Source organism: Staurois parvus, unplaced genomic scaffold, assembly GCF_062004578.1.
Source record: "Staurois parvus isolate SC_StPar_1 unplaced genomic scaffold, SC_StPar_1.0 ptg001481l, whole genome shotgun sequence".
In the NCBI taxonomy this organism is placed as follows: domain Eukaryota; kingdom Metazoa; phylum Chordata; class Amphibia; order Anura; family Ranidae; genus Staurois; species Staurois parvus.
In genome coordinates this window covers 98,788-125,867 of record NW_028319277.1, presented here as the reverse complement: position 1 = coordinate 125,867, position 27,080 = coordinate 98,788, and the positions used below count along the sequence as shown (strand labels likewise).

At 49.7% G+C, this 27,080-nt stretch overlaps 1 protein-coding gene across 1 annotated transcript in view; it reads left to right on the top strand.

Moving 5' to 3' along the window:
- Positions 1-27,080, top strand: part of LOC149435689 (transient receptor potential cation channel subfamily M member 2-like) — a gene marked incomplete at its 3' end in the record, with an annotated part of 114,130 nt that overhangs the window by 47,523 nt on the left and 39,527 nt on the right. The window contains exons 2-3 of the mRNA XM_089662479.1: positions 13,147-13,298; positions 20,724-20,806. Coding sequence (XP_089518605.1) covers positions 13,185-13,298; positions 20,724-20,806 — 197 coding nt within the window. The remainder of the gene's footprint in view (positions 1-13,146; positions 13,299-20,723; positions 20,807-27,080) is intronic.

The following is a 27,080-nucleotide window of genomic DNA, read 5'->3' as shown; positions in this document are numbered from 1 at the left end:
CCATCCCTTAAATACACCAGTATCATCAGTTCCAGGTGTTAGCTGGCTGAAAGGTTGAGTCTCTGATTGCTGGGAGCACCCGCTGGCCAGCCCTGGTACTGCAGATCAAAAGGCAGGTGAGTCCCACCATTGCTGGCCAGTCCATTCCTGACAGGAGGCCTGTAATCTGCCAGCATCCTATGACAAAATGGAACCCAGCAGGAGTGTGAGGAGACCTGAAAGTGGCACATGGCAGAGTGTGGCGATGGAGACAGCAGCAATGGGAGGCGGTACAGGGACCCATGACACACTGTGGACCTGGCAGCAGCGTGAGGAGGCGGTACAGGGGCCCATGGCAGATTAGGGGCCTGGCAGCAGCTATGGGAGACGCCCGTAATCTGCCAGCATCCTATGACAAAATGGAACCCAGCAGGAGTGTGAGGAGACCTGAAAGTGGCACATGGCAGAGTGTGGCGATGGAGACAGCAGCAATGGGAGGCGGTACAGGGACCCATGACACACTGTGGACCTGGCAGCAGCGTGAGGAGGCGGTACAGGGGCCCATGGCAGATTAGGGGCCTGGCAGCAGCTATGGGAGACGCCCGTAATCTGCCAGCATCCTATGACAAAATGGAACCCAGCAGGAGTGTGAGGAGACCTGAAAGTGGCACATGGCAGAGTGTGGCGATGGAGACAGCAGCAATGGGAGGCGGTACAGGGACCCATGACACACTGTGGACCTGGCAGCAGCATGAGGAGGCGGTACAGGGGCCCATGGCAGATTAGGGGCCTGGCAGCAGCTATGGGAGACGCCCGTAATCTGCCAGCATCCTATGACAAAATGGAACCCAGCAGGAGTGTGAGGAGACCTGAAAGTGGCACATGGCAGAGTGTGGCGATGGAGACAGCAGCAATGGGAGGCGGTACAGGGACCCATGACACACTGTGGACCTGGCAGCAGCGTGAGGAGGCGGTACAGGGGCCCATGGCAGATTAGGGGCCTGGCAGCAGCTATGGGAGACGCCCGTAATCTGCCAGCATCCTATGACAAAATGGAACCCAGCAGGAGTGTGAGGAGACCTGAAAGTGGCACATGGCAGAGTGTGCCGATGGAGACAGAAGCAATGGGAGGCGGTACAGGGACCCATGACACACTGTGGACCTGGCAGCAGCGTGAGGAGGCGGTACAGGGGCCCATGGCAGATTAGGGGCCTGCCAGCAGCTATGGGAGACGCCCGTAATCTGCCAGCAACCTATGACAAAATGGAACCCAGCAGGAGTGTGAGGAGACCTGAAAGTGGCACATGGCAGAGTGTGGCGATGGAGACAGCAGCAATGGGAGGCGGTACAGGGACCCATGACACACTGTGGACCTGGCAGCAGCGTGAGGAGGCGGTACAGGGGCCCATGGCAGATTAGGGGCCTGGCAGCAGCTATGGGAGACGCCCGTAATCTGCCAGCATCCTATGACAAAATGGAACCCAGCAGGAGTGTGAGGAGACCTGAAAGTGGCACATGGCAGAGTGTGGCGATGGAGACAGCAGCAATGGGAGGCGGTACAGGGACCCATGACACACTGTGGACCTGGCAGCAGCGTGAGGAGGCGGTACAGGGGCCCATGGCAGATTAGGGGCCTGGCAGCAGCTATGGGAGACGCCCGTAATCTGCCAGCATCCTATGACAAAATGGAACCCAGCAGGAGTGTGAGGAGACCTGAAAGTGGCACATGGCAGAGTGTGCCGATGGAGACAGAAGCAATGGGAGGCGGTACAGGGACCCATGACACACTGTGGACCTGGCAGCAGCGTGAGGAGGCGGTACAGGGGCCCATGGCAGATTAGGGGCCTGCCAGCAGCTTTGGGAGACGCCCGTAATCTGCCAGCAACCTATGACAAAATGGAACCCAGCAGGAGTGTGAGGAGACCTGAAAGTGGCACATGGCAGAGTGTGGCGATGGAGACAGCAGCAATGGGAGGCGGTACAGGGACCCATGACACACTGTGGACCTGGCAGCAGCGTGAGGAGGCGGTACAGGGGCCCATGGCAGATTAGGGGCCTGGCAGCAGCTATGGGAGATGCCCGTAATCTGCCAGCAACCTATGACAAAATGGAACCCAGCAGGAGTGTGAGGAGACCTGAAAGTGGCACATGGCAGAGTGTGGCGATGGAGACAGCAGCAATGGGAGTCCGTACAGGGACCCATGACACACTGTGGACCTGGCAGCAGCGTGAGGAGGCGGTAGGGGGGCCCATGGCAGATTAGGGGCCTGGCAGCAGCTATGGGAGGCCTGTAATCTGCCAGCATCCTATGACAAAATGGAACCCAGCAGGAGTGTGAGGAGACCTGAAAGTGGCACATGGCAGAGTGTGGCGATGGAGACAGCAGCAATGGGAGGCGGTACAGGGACCCATGACACACTGTGGACCTGGCAGCAGCGTGAGGAGGTGGTAGGGGGGCCCATGGCAGATTAGGGGCCTGGCAGCAGCTATGGGAGGCCTGTAATCTGCCAGCATCCTATGACAAAATGGAACCCAGCAGGAGTGTGAGGAGACCTGAAAGTGGCACATGGCAGAGTGTGGCGATGGAGACAGCAGCAATGGGAAGCGGTACAGGGACCCATGACACACTGTGGACCTGGCAGCAGCGTGAGGAGGCGTTACAGGGGCCCATGGCAGATTAGGGGCCTGGCAGCAGCTATGGGAGGCCTGTAATCTGCCAGCATCCTATGACAAAATGGAACCCAGCAGGAGTGTGAGGAGACCTGAAAGTGGCACATGGCAGAGTGTGGCGATGGAGACAGCAGCAATGGGAGTCCGTACAGGGACCCATGACACATTGTGGACCTGGCAGCAGCATGAGGAGGCGGTACGGGGGCCCATGGCAGATTAGGGGCCTGGCAGCAGCTATGGGAGGCCTGTAATCTGCCAGCATCCTATGACAAAATGGAACCCAGCAGGAGTGTGAGGAGACCTGAAAGTGGCACATGGCAGAGTGTGGCGATGGAGACAGCAGCAATGGGAGGCGATACAGGGACCCATGACACACTGTGGACCTGGCAGCAGCGTGAGGAGGCGGTACAGGGGCCCATGGCAGATTAGGGGCCTGGCAGCAGCTATGGGAGACGCCCGTAATCTGCCAGCAACCTATGACAAAATGGAACCCAGCAGGAGTGTGAGGAGACCTGAAAGTGGCACATGGCAGAGTGTGGCGATGGAGACAGCAGCAATGGGAGTCCGTACAGGGACCCATGACACACTGTGGACCTGGCAGCAGCGTGAGGAGGCGGTAGGGGGGCCCATGGCAGATTAGGGGCCTGGTAGCAGCTATGGGAGGCCTGTAATCTGCTAGCATCCTATGACAAAATGGAACCCAGCAGGAGTGTGAGGAGACCTGAAAGTGGCACATGGCAGAGTGTGGCGATGGAGACAGCAGCAATGGGAGTCCGTACAGGGCCCATGACACACTGTGGACCTGGCAGCAGCATGAGGAGGCGGTACGGGGGCCCATGGCAGATTAGGGGCCTGGCAGCAGCTATGGAAGGCCTGTAATCTGCCAGCATCCTATGACAAAATGGAACCCAGCCGGAGTGTGAGGAGACCTGAAAGTGGCACATGGCAGAGTGTGGCGATGGAGACAGCAGCAATGGGAGGCGGTACAGGGACCCATGACACACTGTGGACCTGGCAGCAGCGTGAGGAGGCGGTAGGGGGGCCCATGGCAGATTAGGGGCCTGGCAGCAGCTATGGGAGGCCTGTAATCTGCCAGCATCCTATGACAAAATGGAACCCAGCAGGAGTGTGAGGAGACCTGAAAGTGGCACATGGCAGAGTGTGGCGATGGAGACAGCAGCAATGGGATGCCGTACAGGGACCCATGAGACACTGTGGACCTTGCAGCAGCGTGAGGAGGCGGTACAGGGGCCCATGGCAGATTAGGGGCCTGGCCGCAGCAATGTGAGGCCCGTAATCTGCCAGCATCCTATGACAAAATGGAACCCAGCAGCAGTGTGAGGAGACCTGAAAGTGGCACATGGCAGAGTGTGGCGTTGGAGACAGCAGCAATGGGAGGCCGTACAGGGACCCCTGAGACACTGTGGACCTGGCAGCAGCGTGAGGAGACGGTACAGGGGCCCTTGGCAGATTAGGGGCCTGGCCGCAGCAATGTGAGGCCCGTAATCTGCCAGCATCCTATGACAAAATGGAACCAAGCAGCAGTGTGAGGAGACCTGAAAGTGGCACATGGCAGAGTGTGGCGTTGGAGACAGCAGCAATGGGAGGCCGTACAGGGACCCATGAGACACTGTGGACCTTGCAGCAGCGTGAGGAGGCGGTACAGGGGCCCATGGCAGATTAGGGGCCTGGCCGCAGCAATGTGAGGCCTGTAATCTGCCAGCATCCTATGACAAAATGGAACCCAGCAGCAGTGTGAGGAGACCTGAAAGTGGCACATGGCAGAGTGTGGCGTTGGAGACAGCAGCAATGGGAGGCCGTACAGGGACCCATGAGACACTGTGGACCTTGCAGCAGCGTGAGGAGGCGGTACAGGGGCCCTTGGCAGATTAGGGGCCTGGCCGCAGCAATGTTAGGCCCGTAATCTGCCAGCATCCTATGACAAAATGGAACCCAGCAGCAGTGTGAGGAGACCTGAAAGTGGCACATGGCATGACACACTGTGGACCTGGCAGCAGCATGAGGAGGCGGTACGGGGGCCCATGGCAGATTAGGGGCCTGGCAGCAGCTATGGGAGGCCCGTAATCTGCCAGCACCCTATGACAAAATGAAACACACCAGCAGTGTGAGGAGACCTGAAAGTGGCACATGGCATGACACACTGTGGACCTGGCAGCAGCATGAGGAGGCGGTACGGGGGCCCATGGCAGATTAGGGGCCTGGCAGCAGCAATGGGAGGCCCGTAATCTGCCAGCACCCTATGACAAAATTAAACCCAGCAGCAGTGTGAGGAGACCTGAAAGTGGCACATGGCAGGGGCATGATTCATGGCGGATTTAGTCAGTTGTGTCAGGAACTGGTGGTTTGAAATCCAGACTAATCCACGCCTGATTCATTTTCACAAACGTGAGTCTCTCCACACTTTGGGTGGACAGTCGTGTCCTCCGCGGAGTTACAATACCTCCTGCCGCACTAAACACGCGCTCCGATGCCACGCTACTGGCCGGGCATGACAGCCTTTCAAGGGCAAATTCAGCTAGTTGGGGCCAAAGGTCAAGTTTCGTTGCCCAGTAGTCAAGGGGATTGTCTACCTCGGTTGGCAGGGTGCTGTCCAAGTAGGCCCAAGCCTGTTGTTTGAGCTCCTGCTCCAGGTCCACCTGATGCTGCTGCTGCTGCTGCGGCTGGTTAGTAGTTTCCTCACTGCGCTGGTTAAGAAAGCTACTCATCATTGACTGCAGACTGAGGCAGCCGCTGCTGGTGGAGCTGCCACTGCTCCTACCACCCCACCCCTCCCTTGCTGCCATGGCAGCGGAACGCGAGCGCACAGGGCCCACAGTGTCTGAGGATGGACGTTGGCGCAGAAAGGCAGAGACCAACTGACTACATAGGTGGTTTTTATAGTACGTAATTTTGGCCTCCCTCTCAGCAGGTGTGAAAAAGGCCACCATTTTGGAACGGTAGCGAGGGTCCAACAAGGTGGACAGCCAAAAGTCATCCCTCTGTCTGATGGTTATTATTCGGCTGTCGCTACGCAAGCAACCAAGCATGCTATGGGCCATTTGTGCCAAGGAATGCGAGGGACTCCCTGCCTCCATCTCCACAGCATACTGCCACGGTGCGTCTGGGTCCTCTGTCTCCTCCTCCTCCTCCTCTACCAGATGCTCCTGCTCCTCCACTCCTGTCCGCTGAGTGGAAAAACCACCCATTTCACTCAATAATTCCTGAGCACAAATGTCCTCCTCTACCTCCTCCTCTTCTTCCTGTCCTGCCCCCACAGGGGTCATGTGGCGTTGAGATCTGTGCGCCACGTCTACCGCACCCTGACCAGCCATTGTTAACAGCATTTGTTCCAGGACGTGCAACAGAGGAATGACGTCGTTTATCCCATAGTCCTGCCGACTCACGAATAGCGTGGCCTCCTCAAAGGGCCTGAGCAAGCGGCAGGTGTCACGCATGAGCTGCCAATGGCTGACATCTAAGTTACACAGGGGAGTACCTTTATCCGCTTGTAACATCAGGAAATCGGTGATGGCCTTTCGCTGTTCGTAAAGGCGGTCTAACATGTGTAGGGTTGAATTCCACCTTGTTGCAACGTCGCAGATCAGGCGATGCTGTGGAATTCCGTTCTGCCGCTGCAGCTCAAGGAGGGTGTGCTTTGCGGTGTAGGAATGGCTGAAATGCATGCAAAGTTTACGTGACATTTTAAGGATGTCTTGCAGTGGGATGGTGGATTTTAGAAACCGCTTGACAACCAGATTGAACACGTGAGCCATGCATGGGGCATGGCACAACCTTCCTTGACGCAGAGCAGACACCATGTTCTTTCCGTTGTCGGTCAACATGGTTCCAACTTTCAGTTTGCGCGGAGACAGCCATCTGTCGATTTCTCTGTTCATTACACTCAGAAGTTCCTCCCCTGTGTGACTACGTTCGCCAAGGCATACCAGGTGCAGCACAGCGTGACACCGTTGCGCCCTGCACATGTGATATGCCGGTCGGGTAATGGGACTTGGCACGGGGTGGCGGCTGAGGACACGGCGGAAGAAGAGGTGGTAGAGGCGGACATGTTTGCTGGACCAAGGACGTGCAAACGTGGAGGCAAAAGCGTCGTGACCTGTCCAAGTTGCTGGTGCGGCTGTGCTGGCACCACGGTCACCCAGTGTGCTGTAAATGACATGTACTGTCCCTGACCGTAGTTACAGCTCCACATGTCGGCGCTGCCGTGCACTTTGGCAGAGACCGACATGCTCAAAGACTGGCCCACCATCTCTTCTACATGTGAATGCATTGCTGGCACTGCCTTTTTGGCAAAGAAATGCCAGCTTGGCACTCTCCACCGCGGCGCGGCACAAGCCAGCATTTCTCAGAAAGGTGTCCACCACTTGGAAAGGGAGGGACTGCAGCACCAGCAACTTGGACAGGAGGACGTTCAGCTTTTGCACCGTCGGGTGCGTGCTCGCAAACTGTTGTCTCTTGGAAACGGATTCCAAAAAAGACTGCTGACGGAATCCGTGAAGAGGAGTAGCAGGAGAAGGAGCATCTGAACGAGCGGAACAACTCCCCTCAGCAGAGGTGTTGGAGCCTTGACTGGCTGATAGAGGGCGATTGACGTCGGGTGACGGAGCAAGTAACGGAGCGGGTGATGGAGGGGGGGCTGGGGCAGGCAGAACTGCTGTATTTTTATCACGGTTTTCCCAGGCCACCAAATGGCGACGCTGCATATGCTGACGCAACGCTGTAGTCCCAACATGGGCCCCCTAGCCACGCTTGACTTTCTGGCCACATAGTCGACATACGGCTACGTTTACTTCCTCGGGCGGCTTGACGAAAAATTGCCACACCGCCGAGTAGGAAACTTTGCCCCCGCTACTCCTCACTGGCTGACTGCTACTTCCTCCGTGCACACCGGCACCACTACTGGCCGTGGTGGTAGGCTGCAGTGGAGCTGGTGCTCTACTCCGTGGCAGTTTGCCTCCACTGACACTGCTGCGACCCTGCTGCCTCCTGGGCAACCCACCGACTGTTTTGCTCGCTGCCAAGCTGGCACCCTCTTCTCCTGATGATGCGGAAGAAATTGCCTGATGACGACGAGGCTGCCAAGTGCGATCAACCTCCTCATCATCAAGTAGGGTCTCCGCCTCACTACTAGCCCCCTCGGCTGCGTCTGGGTCAGGAGACAGACCTGTCTCTAGACCGGCTACCGAGCCACTCTCCTCGCCAGTACTTCTTCGCCTGGCTGCTGAAGAGGCGGATGTCTCCCCCCGTTCCTGACCGCCCTCTGTTAGCTCTTCCTCACTGTACAGTGGGGCTGAGCCCACAGCATGCGATACTTCGTTTGGTGAGGGAACAGCAAAGGACAGGGGCAGGTAGAGGACACGTGATTTCAGTGGGCTTGCTCCCGGGCCATGCCAACTAATGGTTGTGTCTGACTTACACACCGACCGTTGGCTGTAGGTGTCAGAGGTGACCTGGGAAGAGGAAGACGACCGAGCCAACCAATCGATGACGGCAGGGTTGTCGGTGGAGACACGACCGCTGGATGACACCGGGAGCACTGGCCTCTGGCTGCGACTAGTGCTGCCTCGACCCCTTCCTCTGCTGCCACGTCTGCTCGCTCCTAAAACATTGCCTCCTCTGCCACTCCTCTGCATGTTGTCTGACATACTATTTAATTCAACGATTATGTGTCCCTGAGTAACAATTCTGTGTCCCTGAGTAACAATTCTGTGTCCCTGAGTAACAATTCTGTGTCCCTCAGTAACACTTCTGTGTCCCTCAGTAACAATTCTGTGTCCCTCAGTAACAATTCTGTGTCTGTCCCTGAGTAACAATTCTGTGTCTGTCCCTGTGTAACAATTCTGTGTCCCTCAGTAACAATTCTGTGTCTGTCCCTGAGTAACAGTTCTGTGTCCCTGAGTAACAGTTCTTTGTCCCTGAGTAACAGTTCTGTGTCCCTGAGTAACAGTTCTGTGTCCCTCAGTAACAATTCTGTGTCTGTCCCTGAGTAACAATTCTGTGTCCCTCAGTAACAATTCTGTGTCCCTGAGTAACAGTTCTGTGTCCCTGAGTAACAGTTCTGTGTCCCTGAGTAACAGTTCTGTGTCCCTCAGTAACAATTCTGTGTCTGTCCCTGAGTAACAATTCTGTGTCCCTGAGTAACAATTATGTGTCCCTGAGTAACAATTTTGTGTCCCTCAGTAACAATTCTGTGTCCCTCAGTAACAATTCTGTGTCCCTCAGTAACAATTCTGTGTCTGTCCCCGAGTAACAATTCTGTCTCCCTGAGTAACAATTCTGTGTCCCTGAGTAACAATTCTGTGTCCCTCAGTAATTCTGTGTCCCTGAGTAACAATTCTGTGTCCCTCAGTAACAATTCTGTGTCCCTCAGTAACAATTCTGTGTCTGTCCCTGAGTAACAATTCTGTGTCCCTGAGTAACAATTCTGTGTCCCTCAGTAACAATTCTGTTTCCCTGAGTAACATTTCTGTGTCCCTGAGTAACAGTTCTGTGTCCCTCAGTAACAATTCTGTGTCTGTCCCTCAGTAACAAATCTGTGTCCCTGAGTAACAATTCTGTGTCCCTCAGTAACAATTCTGTGTCCCTCAGTAACAATTCTGTGTCTGTCCCTGAGTAACAGTTCTGTGTCCCTGAGTAACAGTTCTGTGTCCCTGAGTAACAGTTCTGTGTCCCTCAGTAACAATTCTGTGTCCCTCAGTAACAATTCTGTGTCCCTGAGTAACAATTCTGTGTCCCTCAGTAATTCTGTGTCCCTGAGTAACAATTCTGTGTCCCTCAGTAACAATTCTGTGTTCCTCAGTAACAATTCTGTGTCTGTCCCTGAGTAACAATTCTGTGTCTGTCCCTGAGTAACAATTCTGTGTCCCTCAGTAACAATTCTGTGTCCCTCAGTAACAATTCTGTGTCTGTCCCTGAGTAACAGTTCTGTGTCCCTGAGTAACAGTTCTGTGTCCCTGAGTAACAGTTCTGTGTCCCTCAGTAACAATTCTGTGTCCCTCAGTAACAATTCTGTGTCCCTCAGTAACAATTATGTGTCTGTCCCTGAGTAACAATTCTGTGTCTGTCCCTGAGTAACAATTCTGTGTCCCTTAGTAACAATTCTGTGTCCCTCAGTAACAATTCTGTGTCTGTCCCTGAGTAACAGTTCTGTGTCCCTGAGTAACAGTTCTGTGTCCCTGAGTAACAGTTCTGTGTCCCTCAGTAACAATTCTGTGTCCCTCAGTAACAATTCTGTGTCTGTCCCTGAGTAACAATTCTGTGTCTGTCCCTGAGTAACAATTCTGTGTCCCTCAGTAACAATTCTGTGTCCCTCAGTAACAATTCTGTGTCTGTCCCTGAGTAACAGTTCTGTGTCCCTGAGTAACAGTTCTGTGTCCCTGAGTAACAGTTCTGTGTCCCTCAGTAACAATTCTGTGTCTGTCCCTGAGTAACAATTCTGTGTCCCTCAGTAACAATTCTGTGTCCCTCAGTAACAATTCTGTGTCTGTCCCTGAGTAACAGTTCTGTGTCCCTGAGTAACAGTTCTGTGTCCCTGAGTAACAGTTCTGTGTCCCTCAGTAACAATTCTGTGTCCCTCAGTAACAATTCTGTGTCCCTCAGTAACAATTCTGTCTGTCCCTGAGTAACAATTCTGTGTCTGTCCCTGAGTAACAATTCTGTGTCCCTCAGTAACAATTCTGTGTCCCTCAGTAACAATTCTGTGTCTGTCCCTGAGTAACAATTCTGTGTCTGTCCCTGAGTAACGTTTCTGTGGCCCTAAGTAACGTTTCTGTGGCCCTAAGTAACGTTTCTGTGGCCCTAAGTAACGATTCTGTGGCCCTAAGTAACGTTTCTGTGGCCCTAAGTAACGTTTCTGTGGCCCTAAGTAACGTTTCTGTGGCCCTAAGTAACGTTTCTGTGGCCCTAAGTAACGTTTCTGTGGCCCTAAGTAACGATTCTGTGGCCCTAAGTCACGTTTCTGTGGCCCTAAGTAACGTTTCTGTGGCCCTAAGTAACGTTTCTGTGGCCCTAAGTAACGTTTCTCTGTCCCTAAGTAACGTTTCTGTGGCCCTAAGTAACGTTTCTCTGTCCCTAAGTAACGTCTCTGTGACCCTAAGTAACGTTTCTCTGTCCCTAAGTAACGTTTCTGTGGCCCTAACTCTGTCCCTAATACAGAGAGGTCTGCCTCTCTTGAATGACTGGAGGCAAATGGAGAATTCTAAAATGGCCGCCATTTATAGCTCGACCATTACACAGTGCTGGCTGGCTGGCTGCTGATTGGCTAATGCGATCACATGTCATTAATGAATGCATTATGGGTCAGCGCGCCTTGTCTGCGCGTCTTCCCAGACATCCCCGCTCCGTCGCCGCACATGTCGCCGCCATTTTAGGAAAAATTTTGATTCGCGCATCCGAAGTATGCTAATTTTCGGATTCGGCGCGAATCAAAATTTTTCTATTATTCGAAACGAATTCCACTTCGCCTACTTCGATTCGCTCACCTCTACTCCAGAGCAACCATGGACATCTGGCACAAAGGGAGCGGAGAATGGGCACAGTATGGTACACCCAATCTATGTATTAGGAGTATGGGAGGAGGTGCAGTTCTGCATCCTTGCCCCGGGGACGTTGAACAAATCTGTCCCGGTACTGGTCAAAATTGCATAGTTTGTGTTTAATTTACAGTTGCCCCTTGCTGACATAGACAGTTTTTTGGTTAAGTTGATCTCAGGGGCGGACTGACAACTCATGGGGCCCCCGGGGCAATAGGGGATCATGGGGCCCCTGTGTCCTTGCCCACACTCAAAGCACACCCAAAAAAGCCTATAAAAAACGTAACAGGGGCATTTCATGGGGCCCCCTACTGACCCGGGCTCCAATGGTCAGTCCGCCCCTGGTTGATCTAACCCTTTAATCATGCAACACACGCTCAAAAAAAAAAAAAAAAAAAATCAACAAAATAAATGAAATAAAACAAAAAACAAAAAAGTTTATAAAAAATATAAATAAAAAAACATAATAGGAGAAATCAGGAAAACAATAACTGAGGTGAGAAGAGAAAGAAGCAGTTAATTAAGGATGATTAGGGTAAACTAAGGGTTATTAAGGGGTAAATGTTGTGTTTTTTTTTTTTTGTGGACTGATGAAAGTCACTGTTGCAACTCCATTCTCGTGTGATTTTCAGTGCAACTTTGCAGTGCGATGTTCATGCGAATTTGAGGCAACATTAGCGTCCATGGGATTCTAAGTGTCACTGAAGTCACGTCAAACTAGTGCAGGAACCTTTTTGTCAAACTAATGCAGTCGCTGTGACTTGAGTCGCATTGGTTGGAATGGCTACAATTGAAATAAATGTGCTTTGACTTGTCATGGGACTTTGTGTTTCAAGTCACATGACAAGTCATAGCAGTGTGAATCAGGGCTGAGCTCGGGTTCACACTGAAATTTGCACCAGTCTCTGTGCAATTTGCGCACTGCATCATGATTGCACCCCTTTCATGTGAACCGCTACGGGTGCGTATGTTAACAACGCCCCAAAATTAATTCGCAAAACACGGTGCAATGTGGAGAATTGGATAGCATGGGTGTGAAGACTCATGCGTTCTGATCCTGGTGTGGACAAATAAGGGTCTTGCACTCTTTTGGTGCAGATGCAGTGCAATCTAAGCCAAATGTACAAAATGTACGGCTCTAATTGCAGCGCACAGAAATCGCATGTGATTTGCACAGGAATGCGGTGTGGTTCCTGTGAGAATCACATGCGATGTGCCGCACCGCATCAGTGTGAACCCGGGCTGAAGGTTGTTTTAACTGGCATCCTATGAATATGAAAGTATACTCCTTTATCTGCAGATGATTAGAACAGAGTAAATAAAATGTAACCAAAATGTTACTTTCTATCCCTCTGTCTCACTTCTGAGCACTGTTTATAAAGGTAGTTTGGAAGGTCTGTTTTTTGATAGAAGTGACTGTAAAGTTGGTAATAGACTGTGAAGTAGACGGATGAAAATGTCATGAAATGAAATTCGGATGTATCTTTTTGCATCTTTTTCTGTGATCCAAGTTGTCTGAGAGTGGCATGAAACAGATTTCAGGCTAGCAGCTCCAGAATCCTAGTTCAAGCTCAACACTGCATCCAGACCGTGGAGCCAGCTCCCAGCTCCAGAGTGTTGCCAGCCCTGTTACTCATCAATGTTGCTATAACTTATGTACAAAGGAGCTTAATGGAATTATGAATGGCTTTAGGAATGAATTTCATTCCAAGGTATGGGGTCTTTGTTTTAGCTCCATTGATGTTTTGCCCGTCTGGTGCCTTTAAAGCCAAGCACACACGTGCCGAACCAGCATCAGCCGATTCAATATAAACTGGCCGACTTTGGCCCATATGTATGACACCAACACTGAAAAAGCGGGCCGATTGGCCGCCTTCTGTCTAAGGGGCATGACCGAAAAACCTGGTAGTGTGTGCCAGGCTTAACTCTCTTATCTTTTTCCTTCCAGGATAGCATGCCTAGGTGAGATTCACAGAAAGACATATAATGGAAAATACAAAAAGTAAAGCCAAAGGTCAGGTTCAAGTGGATGGCATAGAGCTTCAACCCATCACTGCTAATTCCAAGAAGATTACTTCACCTATCCTGGATGGAGCCAAGGTTTGAAATATCATGATAAAAATACTCAAAAACCATAACTCTCACCTAAAGAATATACAGTTATGTTCAAAATAATAGCAGTGTGTTGAAAAAAAGTGAATAAAGCTCAAAATCCTTCTAATAGCTTTTATTTCCATACACACAAATGCATTGGGAACACAACACATTCTATTCCAAATCAAAACACAAAGAAAAATACATCAAATTTGTGTTGTTCCTCCAAAAAAATTGAAGAAAAGTGAATATTAGACGGTTCAAAAAAATAGCAGTGTTTGTATTCTTCTTTACAAACTCAAACATTCACTATATAAACTGAAAAATGTTTGAAGATTTTGCTTTCCTTTGAATGACTTCATGAATATTTAGTTGTATAAGCACTGTTTCTGAGAACTGCTGTACATCTCTGTTGCATGGAGTCAGCCAACTTCTGTCCCCTGTGATCAGGTATTCCAGCCCAGGATGATTGGACTACATTCCACAGTTCTTCTCTATTTCTTGGTTTTGCCTCAGAAACGGCATTTTTGATGTCACCCCACAAGTTTTCTATTGGATTAAGATCCGGGGATTGGGCTGGCCACTCCATAACGTCCATCTTGTTGGTCTGGAACCAAGATGTTGCACGTTTACTGGTGTGTTTGGGGTCGTTGTCTTGTTGGAACACCCATTTCAAGGGCATTTCCTCTTCAGCATAAGGCAGCATGACCTCTTCAAGTATTCTGATGTATTCAAACTGATCCATGATCCCTGGTATGTGAAAATTAGGCCCAACACCATAGTATGAGAAACATCCCCATATCATGATGCTTGCACCACCATGCTTCACTGTCTTCACAGTGTACTGTGGCTTGAATTCAGTGTTTGGGGGTCGTCTGACAAACTGTCTCTGGCCACTAGACCCAAAAAGAACAATCATACTTTCATCAGTCCACAAAATGTTGCACCATTTCTCTTTAGGCCAGTCAATGTGCTCTTTGGCAAATTGTAACCTCTTCAGCACATGTCTTTTTTCCAACAGTGGGACTTTGCGGGGGCTTCTTGCAGATAGCTTGGCTTCACATAGGCGTCTTCTAATTGTAACAGTCCTCACAGGGAACGTCACACCTTCTTTCATCTTCCTGGAGCTGATTGTTGGCTGAGTCCGCGCCATTTTGGCTATTCTTCTATCCATTAGAATGGTAGTTTTTCTTTTCTTCCACGTCTTTCAGGTTTTGGTTGCCATTTTAAAGCATTTGCGATCATTTTAGCTGAGCAGCTATTATCACACTGCTATTATTTTGAACATGCCCCTTTCAATGAGTGATTCAATTACACAGAATCAGCAGCATGCATGTCATGACTGTTGGGTCTGCTGGATTTCTATTACTCTACTACACCTGATAGTAAACTATTTGCCATGTAGAAGTATCATTTCTACCAAAAACAGTGATTGATCCGGTTAGTGATGTCTGACTGCTATTATTTTGAACACAACTGTATATATATATATATATATATATATATGTATACCCCTCCAAATGTCACACTACTACCAGCCGTAACCTCCGCAACCTTAACCCTGCCCCCTCCACTCTGCAGCTGATCAACTCCACGACCGCATCCTCCCCCTGTCCTGCCCCGACTTGGCTATGACCGCCTACAACAACGCGCTCTCAACAGCCCTTGACTCACTAGCTCCTTTAACCACACGCAACATCAGACCCCGACCGCTCCAGCCCTGGCAGACTGATCACACCAAAACCCTCAAACAACACAGTCGTGCCCTGGAGTGACTATGGCGCAAAACAAAATTTCAACAAGCTTTCACCTGCTACAAATCTGCCTTCCACACCTACACCTCCTCCCTCCACGCAGCCAAACAAGCCTACTTCCTGACCCTCATCAAGGCCCTCTCCTCCAATCCTCGCCGACTCTTCTCCACCTTCAACTCTCTATTCTCTTCACCCCCACCTCCACCCAGCACCTCACTCACTGCCCTTGAGATTGCCAATCACTTCAAAAACAAGATTGACACAATTCGCAAGGACATTGCCGCAACTCACACGCCCTCTCAACCGTCCCCTCTCACACAGCTACACTCTCATCCCCCCTCCCCCTCGACATAACCCGCAGGGACTTCGTCGCTGCTCAAACTCCCTCCAACCCCCTTCCCCCTCACTCAGCTACCCCCTCATCACCCCTCTCCCACGGCCCCACCACTGCTCTGACCTCCTCTCCCACCCCACCCTACATTCCTCATACTGAAGCTCCCCCAACACTCCGCACCTTTGACCTTACTACAATCGAGGAAGTCTCCAAGATCCTCTCTGATGCCCGCCTCACCACCTGCCCCCTCGACCCTATCCCCTCACAACTCCTACAACCTCCCTCCCCCTCCATCCTACACTCCCTCACCCACATCTTCAATCTCTCCCTCTCCTCCGGCACTTTCCCCTCCCCTCTGAAACATGCATACATCACCCCCATACTTAAAAAGCCATCCCTGGACCCCAATTACCCAAACAATCGCAGACCCATCTCCCTGCTCCCATTTACATCTAAACTCCTCGAGCACCTAGTCTACATTCGCCTATGCTCTCACCTCAACGACAACAACCTCCTCGATCCCCTACAGTGTCAGGGCAGGGGCCGAGGAACGGACAGGCAGGCCTAACAATGTTACGCACGGGCTGACGACAACCACCACCCGCAGACCGAAGTCCCTCAGGGCGCGGAGTCTAAGTCCCAGGCTGCCCTTCACCAGGGCCCCTGATGGTGGGGATGGACTTGACGCAGCCAGGAACCAGGTCGCGGCCCCCGAGACACCTCAGCTGCGGTAATGGCCGCCGCCAATGGCGTGTAGCTGGTGGAAGAGACAAAAGAGTAGTCACACAAGCCGGGTCAACAACAACAGGACAAAACAGTACAGGACAGCAGACGAGAATCACAGGTCACGAGCCGGGTTCAGCAACAGAGGGTCAGATCAAAGGAGAATACAAAGAATAGTCGAGTCACAAGCCGAATCAGATACCAGGAGAGTCACGAGAGTCAGAACAGAGTAATAGCAACACCAAGACACAAGACACAAGTGCAAAGAGCATGTGCGGGCCACAGGCTTATATGTCATCAGCCACACCCCTCTGGGGGATGGACCACAGAGACCTGAAGGCATATTCCCACCATGCACAGCAGAATCCAAGATGGACGCCAGCACAAGGAGTAACATAACCTCAGGGAAAAGGTAGGACCTTGACATACAGTCCGGCTTCCGTCCCCTATACTCCACCGAAACCGCCTTACTCAAACTCTCCAACGACCTGCTAACCGCCAAAGCTAATGGCCACTATTCAGTGCTCCTACTCCTTGACCTCTCTGCGGCCTTCGACACAGTCGACCACCCCCTCCTCCTCAAAAAACTACACTCCCTCGGCCTCAGAGATTCTGCTCTCTCCTGGCTCTCATCCTACCTGTCACAACGCTCTTTCAGCGTTACCTATAATGCTACCACCTCCCTCTCACTCCCCCATTCTGTTGGGGTCCCTCAAGGCTCTGTCCTCGGGCCCCTTCTCTTCTCCATCTACACCTCCTCCCTTGGCCAACTCATACACTCTCATGGATTCAACTACCACCTCTATGCTGACGACACACAAATCTATCTCTCAACCCCCCACCTCATCCCCTCGGTCTCCGCCCGAATCACACACCTGCTGAGCGACATATCAGACTGGATGTCGCTCCACTTCCTTAAACTGAACCTCTCCAAAACCGAGTTTCTTGTCTTCCCCCCAGCCCGGACACCACCCCCCATTGACTTCTCTATCACATCCAACAACGCTACCATCAAACCCGCCCCGCAGGCCAGAGTACTTGGTGTCATTCTGGACTCCAACCTATCCTTCCAGTCCCAAGTCCAATCTTTAACAAACTCGTGCAGACTCCACCTCCGCAACATCGCCAAAATCCGCACGTTCCTAACTCCAGAAACCACTAAACAGCTCATCCACTCCCTCATCATATCACGACTCGATTACTGCAACTCCCTCCTCACTGGCCTGCCTCGCCGCTGGCTATCCCCGCTTCAGTCGATCCTGAATACGGCTGCCAGACTCATTCACCTTTCCAACTGCTCCGTCTCCGCCACCCCCCTCTGCCAATCCCTCCACTGGCTTCCGATTGCGCAACGGATCAAATTCTAAATCCTAACGCTGATGTACAAAGCTGTCCACCATACTGCCACATACTACATCACTGACCTAATATCCAAGTACCGCCCAGCACGCACACTCCGCTCCTCACAAGACCTCCTTCTCTCTATTTCCCTGGTCTCCTCCTCCCATGCCAGCCTCCAGGACTTCTCCAGGGTGTCACCCATCCTCTGGAACTCCCTGCCCCAACCCATCAGATTATCACCTACTCTCCTCTGCTTTAGGCGCACCCTGAAAACCCATCTCTTCAGGGAAGCCTTCCCCACCCCCTGCTAACTTGACCGACCTCCTCCACTCTTCCTACCACTCCATCCCCCACAGCTATCTCCTCCTGTGCCACCATCCCCTCCCTCCTAGATTGTAAGCTCGAAAGAGCAGGGCCCTCAATCCCCTCATGTTTTGCATTGTATTGTTATTGTTCTGTCACATGTTCTGTCCCCCTCTGTAATGTACAGCGCTGAGCGAACCATTGGCGCTTTATAAATACTGTATAATAATAATAATAATATATATTGCTCAGCATAAATGAGTACACCCCAATAGAAGAGAAGAGGCTACCATCACTCCGAGCCCTTGGTTGTCATGTACTTTTCCAAAATGACAATGATCCAAAACACAAATCTAAGGCCACTGTTGCATTTCTGAAGAAGAACCGAGTGAAAGTGTTTCAGTGGTATAGTATATCTCCTGATCTGAACCCAATCTATGGGGAATTCTGAAGAGGCAAGTTGAACATCACTCTCCATCCAGCATCCAGGCTCTAAAAGAGGTCATGCTTAAAGAATGGAAAAAGATTGATGTTGCAATATGTCACCAACTTGTTCATTCCATGCTTAGAAGACTCGGTGCTGTCCTTACAAATCATGGAGGTCATACAAATACTAGATATAGTAGATTTTGTTGTGGGGTGTATTCATTTTTTTCTTCAACTAATTTGAGTAAAACTGAAGATTTTGTAATCTAAATTACATTATTAACCCATAAAACTCAGTTTTGTCTAAATTTTGGAAATAGTTTTTGTGTTCAGTGAGATATTGATTAAAATCTTACATTTCAAAAGGGGTGTGCTCATTTATGCTGAGCAGTGTATATATGTACTGTATACACACACTATATTGTATCATATTTATATCCCAACTCTAGGCTAATTTATATTACGTTTTGCATGCAGCAGGGAAAGATTAGCACCTCCACCAAATTTTTGCCCTCTGATTATAACTTCTTACAATACTTTCATTGCCAACTGAGAATGCCTGCCCCACAGCTGCATTTCTTCTACTGGTGTCACGGGAAATTATATTCTTTTTTGGATAAGCATGATAGAAGTTCCCACTACAGTGCAGCTAATCTTCTGTCATCTGGTCTTGAAGGCCAAACTCTAGAATGAAGTGTAATGGATATTGATTCATGGGTTTCCAGAGGGAAGGAGCTCACATCCTAATAGATAATAGTATAATCTAGTGAAAAGATTCCCTCAGTGACATTAATTCCAAAATTAGCAATATCAATTGTTCTAGATTTCTTCTTCCAAGTCCCCATGTCTCTGTTCCTCCTTGAAGTTATGCGTCTCCTCACCCCTAGCCCTCTTTGAGGTGATGTATCATCTCTCTGGCCCTCTTTAAGATAGTGTCCCCTTACTCTCTTTGGTCCCCTTTGAGCTGGGGTGTCTTCTCTTCCCTGGTCCTCCTCAAGCTGAAGTGCGTACTTGCTCCGTTCCCTCCCTTGATTTGTGCGCTGTCTCCACCTCTTGTCCTCCTTTGAGCTTCATTGTCTCCTCCATTTATAGGACTATTTCAATTGTTGTTTAATTTTCCATCTACCCGCCACCCAAACTATTGTTTACCTTTCTGTCTGACTCTCCTTCAGATAGTGTTTCTTATTCTCTCCAAAGACCAAAGTTGATTTAAGCCAGCCAAGCCTGCAGTCTCATGCTTGTGATGGCGTATGTAATACTCCCTGTTTGTCTGCCCTGCTCTGCCATTTGGATTCAATTGTTGATGACCTCAGACTGGATATTGCACTATTCTCTGAACTCTGCCTGCCTTTTGACCTGGACTGTTATTGAACCAGTCTGTTTGTCTGACAACAACTAGTACCTGTTTGCTTTGCTAAGTTTGCCCCTGCCCTGGTGTGGTGGCCAGGCACTATAGCATTGTGTATAAGTCCTGGGGGCAACCGAGTATTGGTAGGTCTGTTTGCCTTATGGGAAAGGCGGATGTTATAGGTGAAGAACACAGAAGCTATCAATGGTGCCTGACCACCTGTGTGACAGGTTTTCCCTCATCTCTATCCCTCATTGAAAGCCAGTCCTCCCTCATGTCTTAAACCTGTACGTTGTCTCCTCGCTTTATCTTTGACACATTTTAGTCTGCTGTGTCTTCTCCTTTTTGTCCTCTTTGAATTGTTGTTTCCTTTCTTCTCCTTTAGCTGGTGATTCTCCCTCTCTCTTACTCCTCTTGTAGTGATTTCCTCTCTTTGGCCCTCTTTGAGCTGGTGTGTCTTCCCCTCTCTGGCCCTCTGTGATTTGATGTGTTACCTCTTTACTGTCCCTTCTTAAAGCGGAGCTCCACCCAAAAGGGGAAGTTCCACATTAAGCCTATGTCCCTCACTCCCCATTAAGGATTGGCACCTTTGGGTAGCGGGTACCCAAATTTGACAGGTTGTCCTCTCCCCTCCCTCCCCGTAGTCTTCTGGAACACATAACAAGTCCCAGAAGACTATGGGGCCATTCACAAAGTGTAGCGCTTCTCGCGCATGCGCAGTGGGCACCCAGCTGTGAAGCCCACATTGAAGATGCCGGCGCCAGGGAGAGAAGATGGATGGTGAAACCAGTGGTGGTGAGGACACTGCTGGACCATGGGACAGGTAAGTGTCTGTATTGTAAAAGTCAGCAGCTACAGTTTTTGTAGCTGCTGACGTTTATTTTTTCTTTTTAGGTGGAACTCCGCTTTAAGCTGATGTTTCTCCTCCCCTCTGGCCTCTATTGAATTGATAAATGTCTTTCTCTCTGGCCCCTCTTGAACCGGTGAGTCTCCTACTGTGTCATCACTTTAAAACTGTTTTAAGTTCTTTATTCTGGCCCTGGTTTATCTGCTCTCTGCTCCTTCTCCATTAAATGTCTTCTTTGGCTCTCCCTCGATCTTGTGTGCCTCCTCTGCTTTATCCTTTCTGAGTTTGTCTTTTTTCTATTTTCTTTTCTTTCAATCAGAATGTCGCTTTCAAATTTACTATCATTCATTTACAGATTGCTGACTTTAATTCTTATGTTTCAACGCATATTAAGAAAAAAGAATGCGTTGCTTTCATCCCACAAAAGCCTAGTGATGGGTAAGTACGTCATCTGCAACAGAGTTCTGTGGAATATTTTTGCCGACAATGATAAAAGATATTGATCAATGTGTTTAATTGCAAGCAACAGGAGGCCCGTTTTTAGAAGCTTCATTGCTGCAAATTAACTGATCTACTATGATCTATTACCTGATCTACTATGATCTATTACCTGATCTACTATGATCTATTACCTGATCTACTATGATCTATTACCTGATCTACTATGATCTATTACCTGATCTACAATGATCTATTACCTGATCTACTATGATCTATTACCTGATCTACTATGATCTATTACCTGATCTACTATGATCTATTACCTGATCTACTATGATCTATTACCTGATCTACTATGATCTATTACCTGATCTACTATGCTATGTCACTGATGTTCTGTCCCTTCAAGGCACAGTTCAGATCTGGGCACCCATTCATTTCAATAGCCTGCCTCACCCAGAGAAATGAAGGAAAAAAAAATCCCCAACCCTTTTTTTTTTAAATTGTGCGGCACCAAACTGCATGGTGCTGTGGTAACATGAGGCTTTGTGTGAAAACGCACCACAAGTGCAGATGTGTGGGAGTGCCTTTAACAATGGCACCCCCACGTGTATGCTAAATTGCAGTGCGTTTACTTTGTGGTTTGGGAACGTGCGTGATTTTACACGTGGTCCCTGATTTTACATTTCGCATTCCCCAGCTGCAGAGATGTGAAGATTAACTGGAAAACCAAAGTCCTTCCAGTCTCCACAACAATAATGTATTTCTTCTGCTGTGGCCTACACATCATGCCATAAATGTGTCTAAAGGATCCTATATGTTCATTGTTTGTTGTGTATGGTGGAATAGGTCATCAGTGCTGGCAGAGGCGTAGCTAGGGGGGGCAGGGGGGTACATATGTTCCCGGGCGCAAAGGTATAGGGGCGCCAAAATGAGGCTTACAACCAAGGACGTATTTGCCGTGAGGCAAACAAGGCGTTTGCATAGGGCGGCACATTTTAGGGGGGCAACGCGGTGCCACCGCCCCCCTTCCAATGGAAGGGACACTTAGTACAGGGGCGGGCAGCGGGCTGCTGTGTCTTACCTGGCTCCGTGTCCCAGTCCCACAACGATCCAGTCTAGGAGGTGCTGCTGGAGGAGGGGTTGAGAGGTCTGCAGGTCCGGTGTCTTCTTTTCCCTGACCGCGATGTGTGGGCGGGATGGCATGCCGCCCCTGTCATTTGGCCACACCCTCGGGATCACTGGACAGCCTATGGCAGCTTGTACTTCCCTCTACAAGCTCCGCCAGAACTGTAGCTCAGGAAAGGCACACAGGCAGCCAATCACCTGTGAGGAGGCGGAGCTTGGAAAGGAGGAGCCGAGCGGCAGCGCGAAGATCGAGTGAGGAAGCGGCCGGAGCAAGTGAAGAAGACAGCTGACCGGTAAGTGTGCCGTGCGGAGGGTGCTGCTGCAACCAGGTATGCTGGCTGTGGATGGGAGAGGGAAGGAGCCTAAGCTGGAGCAGGGGTCAGCAAGGTAAGTGTCATTGGTGTCAGTGGGAGGAATAGTGCCCCATCATTGGTGTCAGTGGGAGGAATAGTACCCCATCATTGGTATCAGTGGGCGGAATAGTGCCCCATCATTGGTATCAGTGGGCGGAATAGTGCCCCATCATTGGTATCAGTGGGCAGAATAGTGCCCCATCACTGGTGTCAGTGGGAGGAATAGTGCCCCATCACTGGTGTCAGTGGGCGGAATAGTGCCCCATCATTGGTATCAGTGGGCGGAATAGTGCCCCATCATTGGTATCAGTGGGAGGAATAGTGTCCCATCATTGGTGTCAGTGGGTGGAATAGTGCCCCATCACTGGTATCAGTGGGAGGAATAGTGCCCCATCACTGGTGTCAGTGGGAGGAATAGTGCCCCATCACTGGTGTCAGTGGGAGGAATAGTGCCCCATCATTGGTGTCAGTGGGAGGAATAGTGCTCCATCATTGGTGTCAGTGGGAGGAATAGTGCCCCATCACTGGTGTCAGTGGGAGGAATAGTGCCCCATCACTGGTGTCAGTGGGAGGAATAGTGCCCCATCATTGGTGTCAGTGGGAGGAATAGTGCCCCATCATTGGTGTCAGTGGGAGGGATAGTGCCCCATCATTGGTATCAGTGGGAGGAATAGTGCCACATCATTGGTATCAGTGGGAGGAATAGTGCCCCATCAATCGTGTCAGTGGGAAGAATAGTGCCCCATCATTGGTGTCAGTGGGAGGAATAGTGCCCCATCATTGGTATCAGTGGGAGGAATAGTGCCCCATCATTGGTGTCAGTGGGAGGAATAGTGCCCCATCATTGGTATCAGTGAGAGGAATAGTGCCCCATCATTGGTATCAGTGGGAAGAATAGTGTCCCATCATTGGTATCAGTGGGCGGAATAGTGCCCCATCATTGTCAGTGGGAGGAATAGTGCCCCATCATTGGTGTCAGTGGGAGGAATAGTGCCCCATCATTGGTGTCAGTGGGAGGAATAGTGCCCCATCATTGGTGTCAGTGGGAGGAATAGTGCCCCATCATTGGTATCAGTGGGAGGAATAGTGCCCCATCATTGGTATCAGTGGGAGGAATAGTGCCCCATCAATGGTGTCAGTGGGAGGAATAGTGCCCCATCATTGGTGTCAGTGGGAGGAATAGTGCCCCATCATTGGTATCAGTGGGAGGAATAGTGCCCCATCATTGGTGTCAGTGGGAGGAATAGTGCCCCATCATTGGTATCAGTGAGAGGAATAGTGCCCCATCATTGGTATCAGTGGGAAGAATAGTGTCCCATCATTGGTATCAGTGGGCGGAATAGTGCCCCATCATTGGTGTCAGTGGGAGGAATAGTGCCCTATCACTGGTGTCAGTGGGAGGAATAGTGCCCCATCACTGGTGTCAGTGGGAGGAATAGTGCCCTATCACTGGTGTCAGTGGGAGGAATAGTGCCCCATCACTGGTGTCAGTGGGAGGAATAGTGCCCCATCACTGGTGTCAGTGGGAGGAATAGTGCCCCATCACTGGTGTCAGTGGGAGGAATAGTGCCCCATCACTGGTGTCAGTGGGAGGAATAGTGCCCCATCATTGGTGTCAGTGGGAGGAATAGTGCCCCATCATTGGTGTCAGTGGGAGGGATAGTGCCCCATCATTGGTATCAGTGGGAGGAATAGTGCCCCATCATTGGTATCAGTGGGAGGAATAGTGCCCCATCAATGGTGTCAGTGGGAGGAATAGTGCCCCATCATTGGTGTCAGTGGGAGGAATAGTGCCCCATCATTGGTATCAGTGAGAGGAATAGTGCCCCATCATTGTCAGTGGGAGGAATAGTGCCCCATCATTGTCAGTGGGAGGAATAGTGCCCCATCATTGTCAGTGGGAAGAATAGTGTCCCATCATTGGTATCAGTGGGCGGAATAGTGCCCCATCATTGTCAGTGGGAGGAATAGTGCCCCATCATTGGTGTCAGTGGGAGGAATAGTGCCCCATCATTGGTGTCAGTGGGAGGAATAGTGCCCCATCATTGGTGTCAGTGGGAGGAATAGTGCCCCATCACTGGTGTCAGTGGGAGGAATAGTGCCCCATCACTGGTGTCAGTGGGAGGAATAGTGCCCCATCACTGGTGTCAGTGGGAGGAATAGTGCCCCATCATTGGTGTCAGTGGGAGGAATAGTGCCCCATCATTGGTGTCAGTGGGAGGGATAGTGCCCCATCATTGGTATCAGTGGGAGGAATAGTGCCCCATCATTGGTATCAGTGGGAGGAATAGTGCCCCATCAATGGTGTCAGTGGGAGGAATAGTGCCCCATCATTGGTGTCAGTGGGAGGAATAGTGCCCCATCATTGGTATCAGTGAGAGGAATAGTGCCCCATCATTGTCAGTGGGAGGAATAGTGCCCCATCATTGTCAGTGGGAGGAATAGTGCCCCATCATTGTCAGTGGGAAGAATAGTGTCCCATCATTGGTATCAGTGGGCGGAATAGTGCCCCATCATTGTCAGTGGGAGGAATAGTGCCCCATCATTGGTGTCAGTGGGAGGAATAGTGCCCCATCATTGGTGTCAGTGGGAGGAATAGTGCCCCATCATTGGTGTCAGTGGGAGGAATAGTGCCCCATCATTGGTGTCAGTGGGAGGAATAGTGCCCCATCACTGGTGTCAGTGGGAGGAATAGTGCCCCATCACTGGTGTCAGTGGGAGGAATAGTGCCCCATCACTGGTGTCAGTGGGAGGAATAGTGCCCCATCAGTGGTGTCAGTGGGAGGAATAGTGCCCCATCATTGGTGTCAGTGGGAGGGATAGTGCCCCATCATTGGTATCAGTGGGAGGAATAGTGCCCCATCATTGGTATCAGTGGGAGGAATAGTGCCCCATCAATGGTGTCAGTGGGAGGAATAGTGCCCCATCATTGGTGTCAGTGGGAGGAATAGTGCCCCATCATTGGTATCAGTGAGAGGAATAGTGCCCCATCATTGTCAGTGGGAGGAATAGTGCCCCATCATTGTCAGTGGGAGGAATAGTGCCCCATCATTGTCAGTGGGAAGAATAGTGTCCCATCATTGGTATCAGTGGGCGGAATAGTGCCCCATCATTGTCAGTGGGAGGAATAGTGCCCCATCATTGGTGTCAGTGGGAGGAATAGTGCCCCATCATTGGTGTCAGTGGGAGGAATAGTGCCCCATCATTGGTGTCAGTGGGAGGAATAGTGCCCCATCATTGGTATCAGTGGGAGGAATAGTGCCCCATCATTGGTATCAGTGGGAGGAATAGTGCCCCATCAATGGTGTCAGTGGGAGGAATAGTGCCCCATCATTGGTGTCAGTGGGAGGAATAGTGCCCCATCATTGGTATCAGTGGGAGGAATAGTGCCCCATCATTGGTGTCAGTGGGAGGAATAGTGCCCCATCATTGGTATCAGTGAGAGGAATAGTGCCCCATCATTGGTATCAGTGGGAAGAATAGTGTCCCATCATTGGTATCAGTGGGCGGAATAGTGCCCCATCATTGGTGTCAGTGGGAGGAATAGTGCCCTATCACTGGTGTCAGTGGGCGGAATAGTGCCCCATCACTGGTGTCAGTGGGAGGAATAGTGCCCCATCACTGGTGTCAGTGGGAGGAATAGTGCTCCATCATTGGTGTCAGTGGGAGGAATAGTGCCCCATCATTGGTATCAGTGGGAGGAATAGTGCCCCATCATTGTCATTTGGAGGAATAGTGCCCCATCATTGGTGTCACTGATGTGATTAAACGGGGAGGGGGGCTGGGGTGCCAATTTTATAGTTCGTCCCCAGGTGCAAAATATCCTAGCTACGCCTCTGAGTGTTGGGTTCAATTTATCAGACTATGTTGCAAATATTTTATAGATGCTAAACAAGTGCAGAGTGAAAAAAAATTGTTTTGTTTTTGGATCAATTTGTTAAGTTTCTAATTTTGTTTCGTTACATTCTTTTAGTTTAGTTTCATTTATTCGTCTTCGACTGGATTAGAATTTTTACAATGGATTTGAAGTATTCAAATCGAATTCAAATTGAAAATATCAAATCGATGCAAATTCATTGTGAAGAATAGCTGGTTCTTTTCGAAATTCAAATTTTGGAAGATGGTTACGTACTTTCTATTTTATTCTATTCTATTTTTTCAATTCTATTCTATTTTATTCTATTTTCTATTCTGTTTTACTGTATTTGTTTCTATTCTGTTTTATTCTATTCTATTCTTTTTGAAATTCAAATTTCGGAATATTGCTATATTCTTTCTATTTTACTCTATTTTATTCTATTCTAATTTTTTCTATTATTTTCCCTTATTTTCTATTGTTTTCTTTTCCATTTTATTCCATTCTTTTTGAAATTCAAATTTCGGAATATGGCTATATTTTTTTCTATTCTATTCTATTTAAATCTATGCAAATTTCTTTTATTTTATTCTTTTCCTTTCTTTTCTATTCTGTTTTATTCTATTCTATGCTTTTTGAAATTCAAATTTCTGAAGTCAGCTATATTCTAACACCAGTACACATAGTCTTTGAAGGAAATCAGCAATAGTCAGCAATATGATTTCATTCAAATATGTTTTCAAATTTGATTTCATTTTCAAATTTAATTCAGATTCAATTAGAATTTGGACAAAAATTTATATCGTTAATTTTAAATCGTTTAAATTTGTTGCTATTGTAATTTGGAAATTTAGATACGTCCGAATCTCCGAATGAGTAAAATTTTGGCCGAATTTCAATTCGGAATGAAACGAATCGCATGTCTAATAGATGC